The following is a 14,003-nucleotide window of genomic DNA, read 5'->3' on the forward strand; positions in this document are numbered from 1 at the left end:
TTACCAGCGCGGCGTCGGCAATGGGTGCAGCACAAGCACGCAACAAAGTCGATGACACCGTGGCCTTAAAAGGGATGCGCTTGGAAGCAGGGCCGTTGCCTGAAACGTTACCAGCTTACAGTGATATGCTCCACATTCTTAAGCTCTTTCGCCGCATACCGATTTATTATCTCATTATATAATCGCCGTCACGTGTTTGGCGTTGAAAAATCAAGTTCACCGAAAGATGGTTCAAACGCGGCGGCCAGACGGTTCACAGGGGAAATGACCGTGGCGATGTTGATGGAGGTGCAGGGCAGTGATCCAGAGCACTCGAGAGGCAAGGGTTGGTGGATCGCGCGGAGAATTTGTGCAAACCTTCCAAGCCCCGTTGGGCGGTAAGGGCAAGTGGGTTTCTGCCAGCGCGCGCGTCGATTCAATCGCTCGTTGAGTGACGCGAATCGATGCAAACGGCGTGTGACGACGCGAGTGCAGGGGGGGGGCGCACGTCACGCGCAACGCACCTGCTGCGGCAGCAGCAGCAGCATGGGCGGTTCTACCTCGGTGCCTTAATGAGGGTGCCGGCATGTGCCGCGTGGGTATCGCACGTTGACGATGGACAGGAGGAGGGGCACGTGGACTGGAGGACACGCGCTCGTTATTGGTAACATCGCCCGCTCCGCGAATGCCAGATGCGGCATAACGGCCAGAAGAGCGGGATGACGGGCGAGGAGGACGGGAACTGGGAGCAACGCGTTTGGGACCCGCGTCCACCACGGAGATGGAGCGACGATGAAATCGGTTCGCGTGCGGGTGCTGGGCGGGCTGATTGATCGCGATGGATTATTGATTTTGATAATAATGATAATGCATCTTGATAATAATCACGGGGATCGGAGGGAAGTGCCGCCCTCGGTGGGGCCAAGAGTCGACGCCACCGCCATCGGTCCCTGGTGCGCCACGCCGGCCTTCATAGGCCGCTCGCTAAGAGCACTTGCCCCAACAGTCTGTGTAGGCTACACGGGGGGGTCGGGGGGCATCTTTGTCTTTGTGCCACATGCTTCCTACCGGGCCGGAGAGCAGTCGACCCAGCAGGCAAACTAGGCGAGGCCCCGTGACGATGGCGCAAGTCGCAGGGCCGCCGGACGACCCTGGCCGCCGCGGCCGCGGAGACGGAGAGAGCGGCCATGGCGGCGGCGGCGGCGGAGGTCGCGCGGTCAGTTTGACGTCCAGTTTGGGCGAAGTCCTCCTGACGTCGCCCGGCTTCGGCGGTTGCCGTGGCTTGGGCCCGCCGCCTTCGCCGCCCGCGTGTGCACGTGGTGCGGGGAGGGGTTAATCTGGAGCTGAGCCGCGCCGCAGCCAAAGGCGTAAACACGGCGGCGCGGCCAGGACCGGGGCGGGGGTGCGGGGGTGGAGGGAGAGAGGGAGAGGGGGGGGGCAGTTGGAAGGACGCAGCCGCCAGGGTCCATTACGCAGCGCGCTGCCCAGGCATGCGCGCTCGCTGTTTCTACGCTCGCTGTTCCTACGCGGACGATTGCGCGTGTCCGCGCGTGTACACGTGCGCGGGCCCGCGCGCCAGCGGTCGCTCGGGGTGACGGCGCCGCTCCGCCGATCGCGCTGGTTTCCGGGTCGCGGGTTATTTATTAAACACGCGTTTTAATTGCGTCGCCGCTCGCGCCCGCAGCTGCCGGGCCAATTTCATCGGTGAGGGATCGTCGGCGTTCGCGCCGCCGAGCGCCGGACGCCCGCGTCGGTTGCGTCCACGACGACGCGGATTTTGTGCCCACGGTGACCGACGAGGGGAGGATGTGACCGGACGACAAAACCGCAAGCGACGCCTCTCCAGCTCAACCCGGCGACCTCGCTTGCCGTGCCCGTGCCGGGAGCTCGCCGTGCCCGTGCCGGGAGTTCGTGGTGACCGCGGCGGTGCCGGTGGCGGCCACCGGGGGGTGGGGGTACAGTTTAATTGGCCGCCCTCAGGGGGAGTCCATCGGGGGGAAGGAGCAGCGGTGATGGTGAGGAAGGAGAAGTCCTACTGGGCGTGCGGTGAAGTAAAGGCATTCGGTTATGCGGCTAACGGAGTGTGGTTAGGTGAATGTGTGGTTACGCGGCTAACGGAGCGTGGTTAGGTGAATGTGTGTGGTTACGTGACTAACGGAGCGTGGTTAGGTGAATGTGTGTGGTTACGTGACTAACGGAGCGTGGTTAGGTGAATGTGTGTGGTTACGAGGCTAACGGAGCGTGGTTAGGTGAATGTGTGTGGTTACGTGACTAACGGAGCGTGGTTAGGTGAATGTGTGTGGTTACGTGACTAACGGAGCGTGCTTAGGTGAATGTGTGTGGTTACGTGGCTAACGGAGTGTGGTTACGAGGCTATGAGTTTGGAGGCAGGAGACGGCTCGTCCTGTGCGGTTCACGCCGTTGGGCGGCGCCCGCTCCACGCCGCTTGCTCCCTCCGGCCGCTCGGCCTGCTGGGAGTGCAGAGGTCCACGCGGGGTGACAGACGCGCCTAGAGGAGGCGTGTTGTCTGATTATTTTATTTCTCGTGTGTTGCGTTCTGTAATGTTGTGTCGTGCGCCACGTCGTGTATCGTGTCGCAGGTGAGACCGGGATGCTTCTTCGTGCCGCGCACCGTGGCCTTCACCGCTAGCGTCCGGCACCGCGCCTGCATCCCACGGCCGGTCCCGCTGTGCGGCTGCACCACCCGCCCACATGGAGTACGGCATCGGCAGCATCGGCAGCAGCAGCGGTAGGACCAGCAGGAGCATTTAGGCGGCGCCCCGTGCTGTGAGCGCGCCAGCGATCGCACAGCGGCGGCGATGACGAGCGAGCAGCGGCTCACGCCGGCGCCGGCGTTCCTCAACCTCCCGTCGGGCGCGCTGCACCAGGACTCGGCGCTCAAGGCGGCCGCCGCCACGTGGATCAGCTTCTCGTCGGCCGTGGCCGCTCAGCGGGCCCAGCAGCAGCAGCAGCTCGGCCGCGCCGCCTCCTCCTCCCCACCGCCGATGCTGGCGCCGCCCCCGTCGCGCGCCGGCGACCGCTACGGCGATGACTCCCGCCGCCGCGGGGACGGCCGCCGCAACTACGACGACGACGACGAGGAGGACGAGCTTGACGAGGATGACGAGGACCGCCCGCAGGATCTCAGCGTGCGGGGGCGGTGCCGCGCGACGTCGGCGCCGTCTCCCGCGCCGCCGCCGCAGTCGCGCGGCTCGGCGGGCGGCCGCTACGAGTGCAAGCACTGCCACCTGGCGACGCAGGACTTCGGCCTGTTCACGTGCCACGTGGACACGGCGCACCCCAACGTCGTGGTGAACCCCGTGTACATCTGCCGCGCGTGCGATTTCCGCACGGCGCGCCAGGGCGCCTTCGCCGAGCACAACTCGCGGCACCACCCGTCGCTCAACAGCATGCGCCTGCGCGTCATAAAGCGACAGGACCAGACCATCCTGGAGCAGAGCCCCGCGAGGCCCGCCAAGGGCCAGCCGCTGTCCATCTGCGACGGCGACAACGGACGCTCGGACGGCCGCCGGTTCAGGTCGGCGGCAGACGAGGGCGACACGGCGGGGGCGCAGGGTCGCGCCGGGCCGCTCGAGTGCCACGCGACGGCGCAGCAGGCGAAGGCCGCGTCGGCGGCAGACTCGGACGGGTCGCAGAAGACGCTGGCCGTGCTGCCGACCGGCGTGGGGCTGGGCCAGGCGGTGCGGCTGAGCGACCTCTACGCTCCCGACGCCGGCCTCTCCAAGGGCGCGCTGGCGCTCAACGTGACCCAGCCGGCGGCCTTCCAGATCTTCAACCCGGTGCTGCACCACATCGTGCAGGGCCCGCAGCAGAACCTGCAGCAGCAGGTGGCGCTGCACGCCGCGGCCTCGCCCTACGGCGGGCACGGGCAGCAGTCGCACGCCGTGCAGAGGCTGTCGCCGGCGGCCCTCGGCGGTGGCCTGGGCTCCGTGGTGTCCATCCTGAGCGTGGTGGACCCCGACCCGGCGATGGACGCGAACCCGCACCTGGCGACGGCGTTCGCGCGCTTCCCGTACCCCTCCCAGGGCGACGTGTCGTGGCTGGCATCCGTGACGCCCTTCTCCGAGGAGCGCATCCGCAGCTGGTTCGCGGCGCGGCGCGTGCAGAGCGGCATCAGCTGGTCCCCGGAGGAGATCGAGGAGGCGCGGCGGCAGCTGATCGCCAACGCCATCGCGGCGCTGGGCGCGGGGCTGTTTGGCGGCGGCGCCGCGGGCGCGTTCGGCCTGAGCCTGGGCCACCTGGGCGCCGGCGGCGTGCTGGGAGGGCAGCCGGGCGGCGCTTCCGCGCCCGTCATCGCGGTGCTGCCCAGCCCCATCGTCATCCCCGCGCAGGCGCAGCAGGCGCAGCAGGGCCCGCAGCTCGTGCCGCACAGCGTCACCTACCAGATCATCAATCAGATCATCAACAACAACGGCGGCGGCGGCGGCACCAGCTGCAGCACCAGCACCAGCACCATCAGCAACCACGAAGTCGGCGCGGGGGGCATCGTGTTCAAGCGCGCGGCGTCGGAGCAGCACGAGGAGACCGGCGGCGACGGGGAGGAGGCGGCAGGAAAGTTCGGGGCGGGCGCTCGCGCGGCGCTCGCCCGGCCGCCGAGCGCCTCCAGGGACTGCGCCCACAAGCCCCGGAGGACGCCGCCCCACAAGCGACCGTGCGACGGCTTCGACGCCGGCGCCGTGAGCCCCAGGCGCCCGAGCTGCGGCAAGGGGCCGTACGGCACCGACGAGGAGTGCCGGAGCCGTGAGGCCTCCAAGCAGTTTTCGGCGATCGCGCCCAAGTTGCTGCCCGTCGCGTCGCAGCTGTCGAACGTCCGCGCGGAGGGGACGGACGCGGCGACCCCGGCGCCGCCCGGCGCCGCCGGGGCGTGGGCGTCGCCGTCGGACGGGGGGGCCTCCCCGGCCACGGCGCCGCCGCCCGGCGCGGGCGCCGCACCGCTGGCCCCGTCCTCGACGTCGTCGTCGCGGGGGCCCGAGCCGGCACCCGGCGCGGGCTCGGCGTCGGCGCCCAACCTGAGCCCGCTGCTCATGTCGCCGCTGTGGCTGCCGGTGGCCAAGCGCAGCCGCAAGCACAAGAAGAGCAAGGAGCAGCTGGCGCAGCTGAAGGCGAGCTTTGCCCGCGAGCAGCACCCCGACGAGGCGGAGCTGCGCAGGATCATGGAGCGCACGGGCCTCACCAAGTCGGAGGTGAAGAAGTGGTTCAGCGACAGCCGCTACCACTACCGCAACCTGCGCTGCCCCGGCACGCGCTTCTTCAGCCGCAACCTGCCCACCATGTGCCCCATGGTGTACGATGGCGGGGCAGCCGGCGCCGCCGCGGCCGCGGGATTGCGCGCGTTGCGCCAGGACGACTTTGTCACGGCCCACCCGTCGCTCAGCATCGTGGACTCGCTCAACTGGGCCGCCCGGGCCCAGGAGCACCTCAAGCTCCTCCAGGAGGAGGAGGAGGATCGAGCAGCGATGGCGGCCGCCGTGGCGGCTGCGGCGGCGGCGGCGGCGGCGACGGCGGCAGGAGCGTCGACGTCGCGTGAGCCGTTCGTGGGAGAAGCGAACCGCGAGCCGGAGGCCGGCAGGATCGATGCCGGCGCCGAGGGTCAGCTTGCCCGTCTGGGCGGCGCCGCCGAGGCGGCGGACGACCCGGGGCCGGCCCCCGTGAGCGTCGTCGCGGGGCCCGCGGCGCACGAGGCGGCACGGCCCAACGGCTCGGACGCGGCGCCCTGCCGACGCGACATTGGGGCGGACGCCGGGTCGCACTGCGCCACCTGGCGGGGGGGCGGCGGCGCCCGGATCGACGCGCGTGCGCCGCCCGACGGACCCGAGGGCCCCAGCTGCTCACGGGTCGACACCGGCGCGGGGGCCGGGGCTGGAGAGCGCGACCGCTGCAGAGCCTCGGAGCCCGGCGGCGGCTCGAAGCAGCACGGGGTGAAGCGCGCGGCGGGGCCGGTGGCCGAACCGGCGCCGCACGGCGCCGTCCCCCGCGTCTACTTCGGCAGCTTTGAAAACGGGACCAAGAAGAAGTTTAGAATTTCCGCTACGTCCGACTACAAGGCCGGGCTCAACTCCTACTGCAACAAGGTGCGCATCCGCCTCGAGCGCAAGGAGTCTCCGGCGCCGCGCACCCCGGACGACCCAGCCGCTCCGTCGCCGCTCGATGCCAAGCCGCCGACGTTGGCGGCTGCCGACGCCGTGAGCGCGAGCGCCGCGGGCCCCTCTCCCAGCAAGCGGCGGTACCAGCAGCAGAAGGTGAAGCTGCTGAAGCTGAAGAAGGGCGCCGGGCGGGGCAAGAAGCCGTACTCGCGGCCCAAGAAGACCAAGGAGCAGCTCTCGGTGCTCAAGAGCTTCTTCAGGGTCACGCAGTGGCCGTCGTCCGACGAGTACCTGGAGCTGTCGTTGCGCTCGGGGCTGCCGCGCTCCGACATCGTGCGCTGGTTCGGCGACACGCGCTTCGCCTTCAAGCACGGACAGCTGCGCTGGATCCGGGACCCGATGCAGCACGCGGAAGGCGCGGGGCCCGGCGGGGACGCGCCGGCGGGGGCGCCGGGGCCCGGGGTCGGGCGGGGGGGGCGGGGGCGCCGCGGCGGAGGCCCCCGCTCCAGGGGGGGGCATGGGGGCCGCGGGGGCAGGGGCCGGGGCTGCAGGCGGCGCCGGGGGGTGCGGGGAGGGAAGGCGGCGGGAGGGAGAGGCGCGCGGGCCGAGTTCGTCGGTCGGAGGCACCTGCAAATGCAGCAGCACCAGCAGCAGCTGGAGCAGCAGCAGGAGCGGGCGTTCGCCGTCGCGCAGCAGGAAGCGGAGCCGAGGCCGGGCGTGGGACGCGAGCCCCTGCCGGATCGGCGAGAGGGCGACGCGCCGGGGCCGACCCGCGGCCGATTCCGCCGCTTCCAGAGGCGCGGGCGGCCGAGCCTGCGCCGCAGCAGAGAGCGGACGGTTCTTCGCGCGGCCATCGAGGTCCCCGAGGTTGTCCAGGTCGCCGAGGTCGCGGAGGTGGCGGAGGTCGCCGTGCCCCGCGACCCCGGCAGGGTCGACGTCTCCGGCGTCGTCGCGGACGGATACCGCGCGCCGTTCTGCGTGGGACGCGTTGCCGCCGCCGCCCCCGTCGCCGTCATCGCCGCCGCCGCGGGCCGCCGCGCCCCCCCGTCGCTCGACGCCGTGGAGGACGACCCCGAGAACAAGCTGCTGGAGCTGGCCGTGGCGGCCGAGATCAGGGAGCAGATGGCGCGGGCGCAGAGCGAGGCGCTCGCGCGCGACGGCGGCGCGGTGCCGCACGACCTTGCGGGGGTCGCCGCCGTCGCCGCCGCGGCCGCCGCCGCGTTCCCCTGCCGGGCCGAACTGCGGAGCGTCCCGCACGCCTGCGACCTCTGAAGACCGGAGGAGGACCGGCCGCGGTCCCTTCGCGCGGGGGGCGCCGCGTGTACATACGCGGCTTTGCTTGTCCGTCGGAGCGCGCTCGCTCGCTCGACCTTGGGACACTAGACCCGGAGCCCGCGACTCGGAGGCAACGGCGGGAAGGGGGGCGAGGGTGGGGGGGTCGGGCAGCTTTCGGGGGAGGGGAGGAGGGGGAAGGCGGCACTTGGCAGAGGAACGCCTCACTCATTACCAACACGCAGCGCATCTGCATGTTGTCATAGAAACGCTAGCCGGGTACAGTTTTCAAGCTAATATATATATGTGTGTGTGTATAATCCGCGCGATGAGATTACGAGTAGAGAATGTACTGTAGCCGCACCCCACGCGGAATACGGCAGTGGAGGTGCCCCCCCCCCACCACTTCCCCCGAGCAAGGTGATGGATTGACGCAGGACTAGTCGGCGGTGCTGGGTGTGTGGGGCTCAGGCCACGGTGGTCCCGAGTGATCCACCGTCCCCAATCCGGAGGAGGACCCCACCGAGCAGGGCCGCCAGGGACGAGAGGTCGAGAGGTCGTGTCGGGGGCGACCAACTGGAGTGGTGCGGTGGGGGGAGGTGGGCATGGCGCCCGCATTCGCCGTGCGGGCCGACGGTTTCCGCCGCGTCGTGTCCCCGCCGTACATTTCCTCGCGCTTTCAAAACGGAGTGAACGATGCGCGGTGGCGGCTGCGCGTGACGAGGGCGCGGGCATCTGGATGAGTCGCAGCGACGGGCTGCGGAGGGCGCAAGGTCGGAGGGGGGGGGGGGGCCTTTCGAGCGAGGTGCGAGCGCTTTGCGCAATCGCCGGGCTTCCAATCGGACGCGGGGGAAATCGCTCCGTTGTACAGACCAAGTCGGCGTTTGCCCCCCGCTCGTTGGCCACGGCTTCCCTGACGAGCCGACCCTCGACACTGAAACGATTCGTTGGCGTCCCCCGACCCTCCCGTCCCGTCGATCGTCTCCCAACGTCCACGGCGACTCGAGCGCCGGGAAGCTTGGCGCGAGCGGCCACGGGTCGCCGCCGGTTTGAGCGGACGAGGGCGGCCCTCTCTCGGTTGCCGCGTCCGCGCCGGAGCGGCGGATTGCTTCCGCGGTTTCGACGACGGGGCTCGAGCAAAATCGTCGCGTTCGCCGCGGTTCGCGACGCGGCCGACTCGGCGCTGACGCGCGAGTTCCCCGACGCTCTCCGCGAGCTGCGCCGGACGACGTCGCGGTGCGTGACGTCACATCGCAACAATCGTCTCCCACGCTGGCGATGCAGATGGGACACCCTGCGATGCCTTTCGCTGACCCTCGACGTGAGCGGGCGGCGATGAGCGGCGTCACAGTGGCGTGTCGCCTTCTCCTCGAGAGAGCCTCGCCCGGTTCCCAAGACTCGATCTAAGGAGGGTCCTGCATTGGGACGTTTGGCCAATCTCTGTTCTTTGAGGGAGCGTTTTGTGTTGTCCATGTTCTCAAGTTCTTTCTTTGATTAAACCGTGCTTATTACTCGAACAAATATGTGCCAATTGGGAACCCAGTAGTCGAGTCCCTGTGACCCGAGTCCTTGTGACCCCGAGTCCCCGGGTCCCTGTGACCCCGAGGCGCCTGGGCGGCGAAGGGGGCCGCGTCGCTTGCCACGGGGTGGGGCCCGAGCAGCATCAGAGCGTTGAGCGTGAACATTCCAGTGGGCAGGGAGGGAGGGGCGGGGGCAGTGGGCAGTGAGGGAGGCGCAGCGCCCAGGCTCGAGTTGCCCGCTGCTCCCTCCTGGCACCCTCCTCCTTCCTTCCCCCCCTGCCCCTCCCACCATGACCCCCTCCCCTCTCTCCTTCTGCCTCCTCTTGTCACCATTCTGCCACTTCCGACTGCCCCCCCACCCTCCCGTCTCTTCCCACAGTCCTGCTACCCTCCCCTCATCCCTCCTCCTGCACCCTCCTCTGATCACCTCCTGCTCCCTTCTCCGTTCCCCCAATCTTCCCACTCGCTTGCTCCCGTCATCGCTCCTCCCCCCCCTCCTCCCCCCGCCCTTGCTCCGTCCTCCCCTTGCCTCTCCCCCCACCCCCGGCCCCCTCCCTCCCTCCCCACCCGAGCGTAGCTCCGCGTGGGCCCCGCGCATTCCGCGCGGATTTCAACCAAAGTCGCGCTATTGTTAGCGGCACCCTCCGTGGGGGGCAGTGGCGGGGGGGGTTAGGGGGTGGGGGGTTAACGGCGCCGTCTCCCAAGGGGGGGGGGGCGGGGGGATTAGAGATCGTCCCCATTCATAAAACTCGCAGGTGACGTCACTCGGGGGGCTGTGGGTATGGGATGAGAAGGGGCGGGGGAGGCCGGGCAGGGTGCAGAAGCCGCGATGCAAACTCCCTCCGCTGCCCCCTCCACGCTTCCCCCTCCACGCTGCGCCCCCGCCGCTGTCGCCGCGTAGCGAAGTCATCGACATTGGACTCCCAGACGGCGGCGACTCGCGCACCTGCGGTGCTTCACTGGTGCGGGCGAGCGCGGATTCCCCCCCCCCCCCCCCCCCAGAGAGACGCAGCGAGAGCCACCGGGGGGGCTCCCCACGCGCTGGGAGCCGAGCGGCGTGGGTGGTAGTGGCGGAGTGGGGGGGGGCTCCCGTACGAGACGAAAGGGAACGCGATTGTATCGTCGCCTCGTCACTCGGAATTCGTGACAGTGGCATCGCCGGGGTCGGGGCTCGGTGGGTCCGGGGACGTGGGGACGTGCGCTCAGCGCCGCCCGTTGCTGATGCGTGACCCCCTCTCACTGGGGGCTTTTAAGGGAGGCGGCGGGGGGGGGGGCTCTGTGAGCTGCCAGGAGCTGTTTATGGGAGGATGGAGAGAGCGAGAGGGAGGAGGAGGATGGAGGGCTGGCCGCCGCCGAGGCTGCAGAGGGAGCCGAGACCACGTCTTTGTTTAGACGCGAACATTCGTCTCCTTGCGCCCTCCGCCTTCCCTCCCTGCACGAGGAGGAGGAGGCGGCGGCGGGAGTAAAATCCCCGCTGTAGAAATCTTTGTAAGTTCCCCGGACCTCGCCTTTCGTGCGGTCTCAGCGACGCCGCCCGCCTTGCACTCGAACGCACCGCGAACTCGAGAGAGACGAGAAGCCACCGCCGCGATTCGTCGTCTGCTTCTGTCTCATCCATCACGAAGCTCCGCGCTGCTCAGTGTTTATATCAGACATCCACGCACGCTCGACTGTTAGAGAGCTAGAGCTTCCGCGGAGTTCCCGGAGGGGAGGGGCGGGGGGCAGGGGAGGAGGGGTATGGAGGGGGGGGGGCACCAGCAGGGTACCCCCCTCCCCCGTATCCCCCACACTCCTCCCCCTCCGGACCCCGTGATTCTGTCAGCAACAATAAACGGTGATTAACCCGAGCGGTCGCGCCCTGCCTCCCATACTCTGTGTGTGTGTTGACCACTGGGGAGCGGTGGCGCAGTGGTTGGCGCACTGCACTACGACCCCTTGCCGGTACCCAGAGGTTCTCGCGAACAGGACCTTGCCCCCGGCAGCTTGTGTCGCCTGTATAGGGGATCTTTGTATTTGTTTAACACTTGGAAGACAAAGGCGGCCGAGCGTGGCGCTTAGCCACACTACCTTGCTCGCTAGCAGCACTTACCCCAACTTTCTGATAAGGCCGTCGGGGGAATTTGTGTATGGGGAGTGATGGCACAATGGTTAGGTCTACGAACCGAGTTCGATTCCTGCTCACGGCCAACATCAGTGATGGATGTCTGAACATCTGAACCGGTCCTGTGCCTCCTCTAGGTTGACTCAACCTTTTGACTGATCCGGTAGGTTCATGCTACCAGCGGGAAGACAAAGGTAGCCGGGCGTGGTGCTGGCCACACCGCTCCCTCGTGCGCTGTTCCAGCCTTCATAGGTGCTCGCTAACAGCACTTGCCCGAACCGCCTGTGGAGGCTACACGGGGGAGCTGTGCCTGTGTGCGGGTGCACCTCGCCGATCAACCCATGGCACCTGGGTCGTCACGTGACCTGCCCGCGAGCCGTCCACACTCCACCCGACAAGCCTCAAGGTGCACGTAGCCTGGCACAAGCACGGTGGTGACGTCACCGCCACTCGGTTGAGAATGGTGGCTGTTAACTGATATACAGGGATACCCCTGGGTCTACTCAGCTTTAAATTGCAGGTAGGAACTGTGTGAAGCGGTGACGCTGTGAGCTATGCAACCAATTCTCTAGATTTGGAGTTTTCGTGACTGCAAGGATCCATACTCTGGTTCTTTCGGTAAAGTCCCTCACCTATATAACCCCCTGTTACTAGCAGCTCTTTTGCCCACTTCAGCAACTGTTTTTGCTGTGGTTGTCCCACCTGATGACGGACGCTTGTGTTGCGTCCGAAACGTCGTGATTTAATAATAAAAAAATACCTACGTGACTTTACCGAAAGAACCAATACGTATAGCTATGCAACCAGCCATCCAAGGGACATAATAGGCGGCCGGTGGTGATACTGGCAACAGCAGTGCGAGTATGTGGGGAGGTGATAGCAACGCTTTCCCCAACAGTCCGTTCCTTTGCAGTTGGCTGCCTGTGTGCCCTCGGCAGACATGGATGTATTTTCTCCATTCGATTCGGTGGCATTGATTCATGCGATCCGCCCTGGCAGCCGCGAGCCGCCGCTCTAGCCAACGAGTCACAATCTGCGCTTATCCTGGAGGAATCCGATGAGCTGTAAAGCTCTTTTTCACAGATGTCCGGTCGGGGCACGGGGTAAGAACGTCACAACAACAAACAGTACACAAACACGAGAGTAGTGCAAAGGTCAAGAAAGATAAACAAATCTCACAAATACAAACAAATACAACACTAAACCAACCCACCACGCAAAGCCGACTTGAGGTATCAAAAAAAACCACGACGTTTCGGAGGCAACACAAGCTTCCGTCTTCAGGTGAACCTGTCACAGCAAAAAATCTGTATCAAGTGGAGAGACTTTACCGAAAGAACTAAGAGTATGAATCATTGCAGTCACGAAAGCTTCAAATCTAGAATTGAGGTATCAATTTAGTTCTCAAAAGCTTCATGGGAGGCCGGACCCCATTCATTGAATCCGTGGACGCGACCCGATAAATATTTCCGCGCCCGGCACACCACGCCCAGTATCCGTCTCACCGTGGCCGTGGCCACCGTGAAGTGGTCACCACCTCCTGCTGCTGCTGTCTTGGCAGCCACTCGGCAAAAACAAAATCCCATTGGGAACGACTCCGCGGTGACGTCACGCGCACAGGTGAGGGGCTGGGCCAGGTTTGTGTGGGGGGCGGGGCGTGGTGTGAGGGGCGGGGCGTGTTCTTCCCAAGACGTGCTCCTATGGGTTCGACTCTGGGACCGGGCGTCATTCGTGTTAGCAATGGGGGGGGGGGGGGGTCGTGGCGCCGTGCTGACAGACGGGCACCAGGCAGGCGTCGGAATCGCACCGAGCGCGTCCATCAACCCCAAATGTCGACTTCAAGAACCTCCTCCACCAAGATGCCCGAGCGCGACAAAGAGGTCACGGCATGCGCTGCTGCTGCTGCTGGTACCGCCCGTATGAGCTGTGGGCTCCATCTGCCGCCTCCTTGGGTGATTGGGCGGCGGGGGAGGGTCACACTGGGTCCATGGTTGTGTTGAAGAAGTGGATCTCTGGCCTGGAGTTATGCGAGTCTCACCTGGGCCAAGCCGGTCTCCCGCAAGCGAATCGCAACCACGAGGAGGCAATCGAGACGAGGATATATAAGTGACGGATTAAAATCGCGGAATGCCTCGCCTGGTCCGCGTCTGCGTGTCTTTTACACCTCGAAGTATATCAACTACAAGTACACCTCAAGGTATAACAACTACAATTACACCTCAAGGTATAACATCTACTACTACACCTCAAGGTATAACAACTACAATTACACCTCTAGATATAACAACTACAAGTACACCTCAAGGTATAACAACTACTACTACACCTCAAGGTATAACAACTACAAGTACACCTCAAGGTATAACAACTACAATTACACCTCAAGGTATAACATCTACTACTACACCTCAAGGTATAACAACTACAATTACACCTCTAGGTATAACAACTACAAGTACACCTCAAGGTATAACAACTACTACTACACCTCAAGGTATAACAACTACAAGTACACCTTAAGGTATAACAACTACAATTACACCTCAAGGTATAACATCTACTACTACACCTCAAGGTATAACAACTACAATTACACCTCAAGGTATAACATCTACTACTACACCTCAAGGTATAACAACTACAATTACACCTCAAGGTATAACAACTACAAGTACACCTCAAGGTATAACAACTACTACTACACCTCAAGGTATAACAACTACAAGTACACCTCAAGGTTTAACAACTACTACTACACCTCAAGGTTTAACAACTACTACTACACCTCAAGGTATAACAACTACTACTACACCTCAAGGTTTAACAACTACTACTACACCTCAAGGTATAACAACTACTACTACACCTCAAGGTATAACAACTACTACTACACCTCAAGGTATAACAACTACTACTACACCTCAAGGTATAACAACTACTACTACACCTCAAGGTATAACAACTACTACTACACCTCAAGGTATAACAACTACTACTACACCTCAAGGTATAACAACTACTACTACA

General features: G+C 65.0%; 1 protein-coding gene across 1 annotated transcript in view; it reads left to right on the forward strand.

Annotated features, from left to right (window-relative positions):
* LOC144727815 (uncharacterized) overlaps positions 1-7,355 on the forward strand; it is a 36,023-nt gene extending 28,668 nt beyond the window's left edge. Inside the window, exons 3-4 of the mRNA XM_078606926.1 lie at positions 2,580-6,647; positions 6,780-7,355. Coding sequence (XP_078463052.1) covers positions 2,799-6,647; positions 6,780-7,355 — 4,425 coding nt within the window. The 5' untranslated portion in view covers positions 2,580-2,798. The remainder of the gene's footprint in view (positions 1-2,579; positions 6,648-6,779) is intronic.
* The last annotated feature ends 6,648 nt before the right edge of the window (positions 7,356-14,003 follow it).

The sequence above is a fragment of the Lampetra planeri genome, chromosome 26, assembly GCF_965212315.1.
Source record: "Lampetra planeri chromosome 26, kcLamPlan1.2.h2, whole genome shotgun sequence".
In the NCBI taxonomy this organism is placed as follows: domain Eukaryota; kingdom Metazoa; phylum Chordata; class Hyperoartia; order Petromyzontiformes; family Petromyzontidae; genus Lampetra; species Lampetra planeri.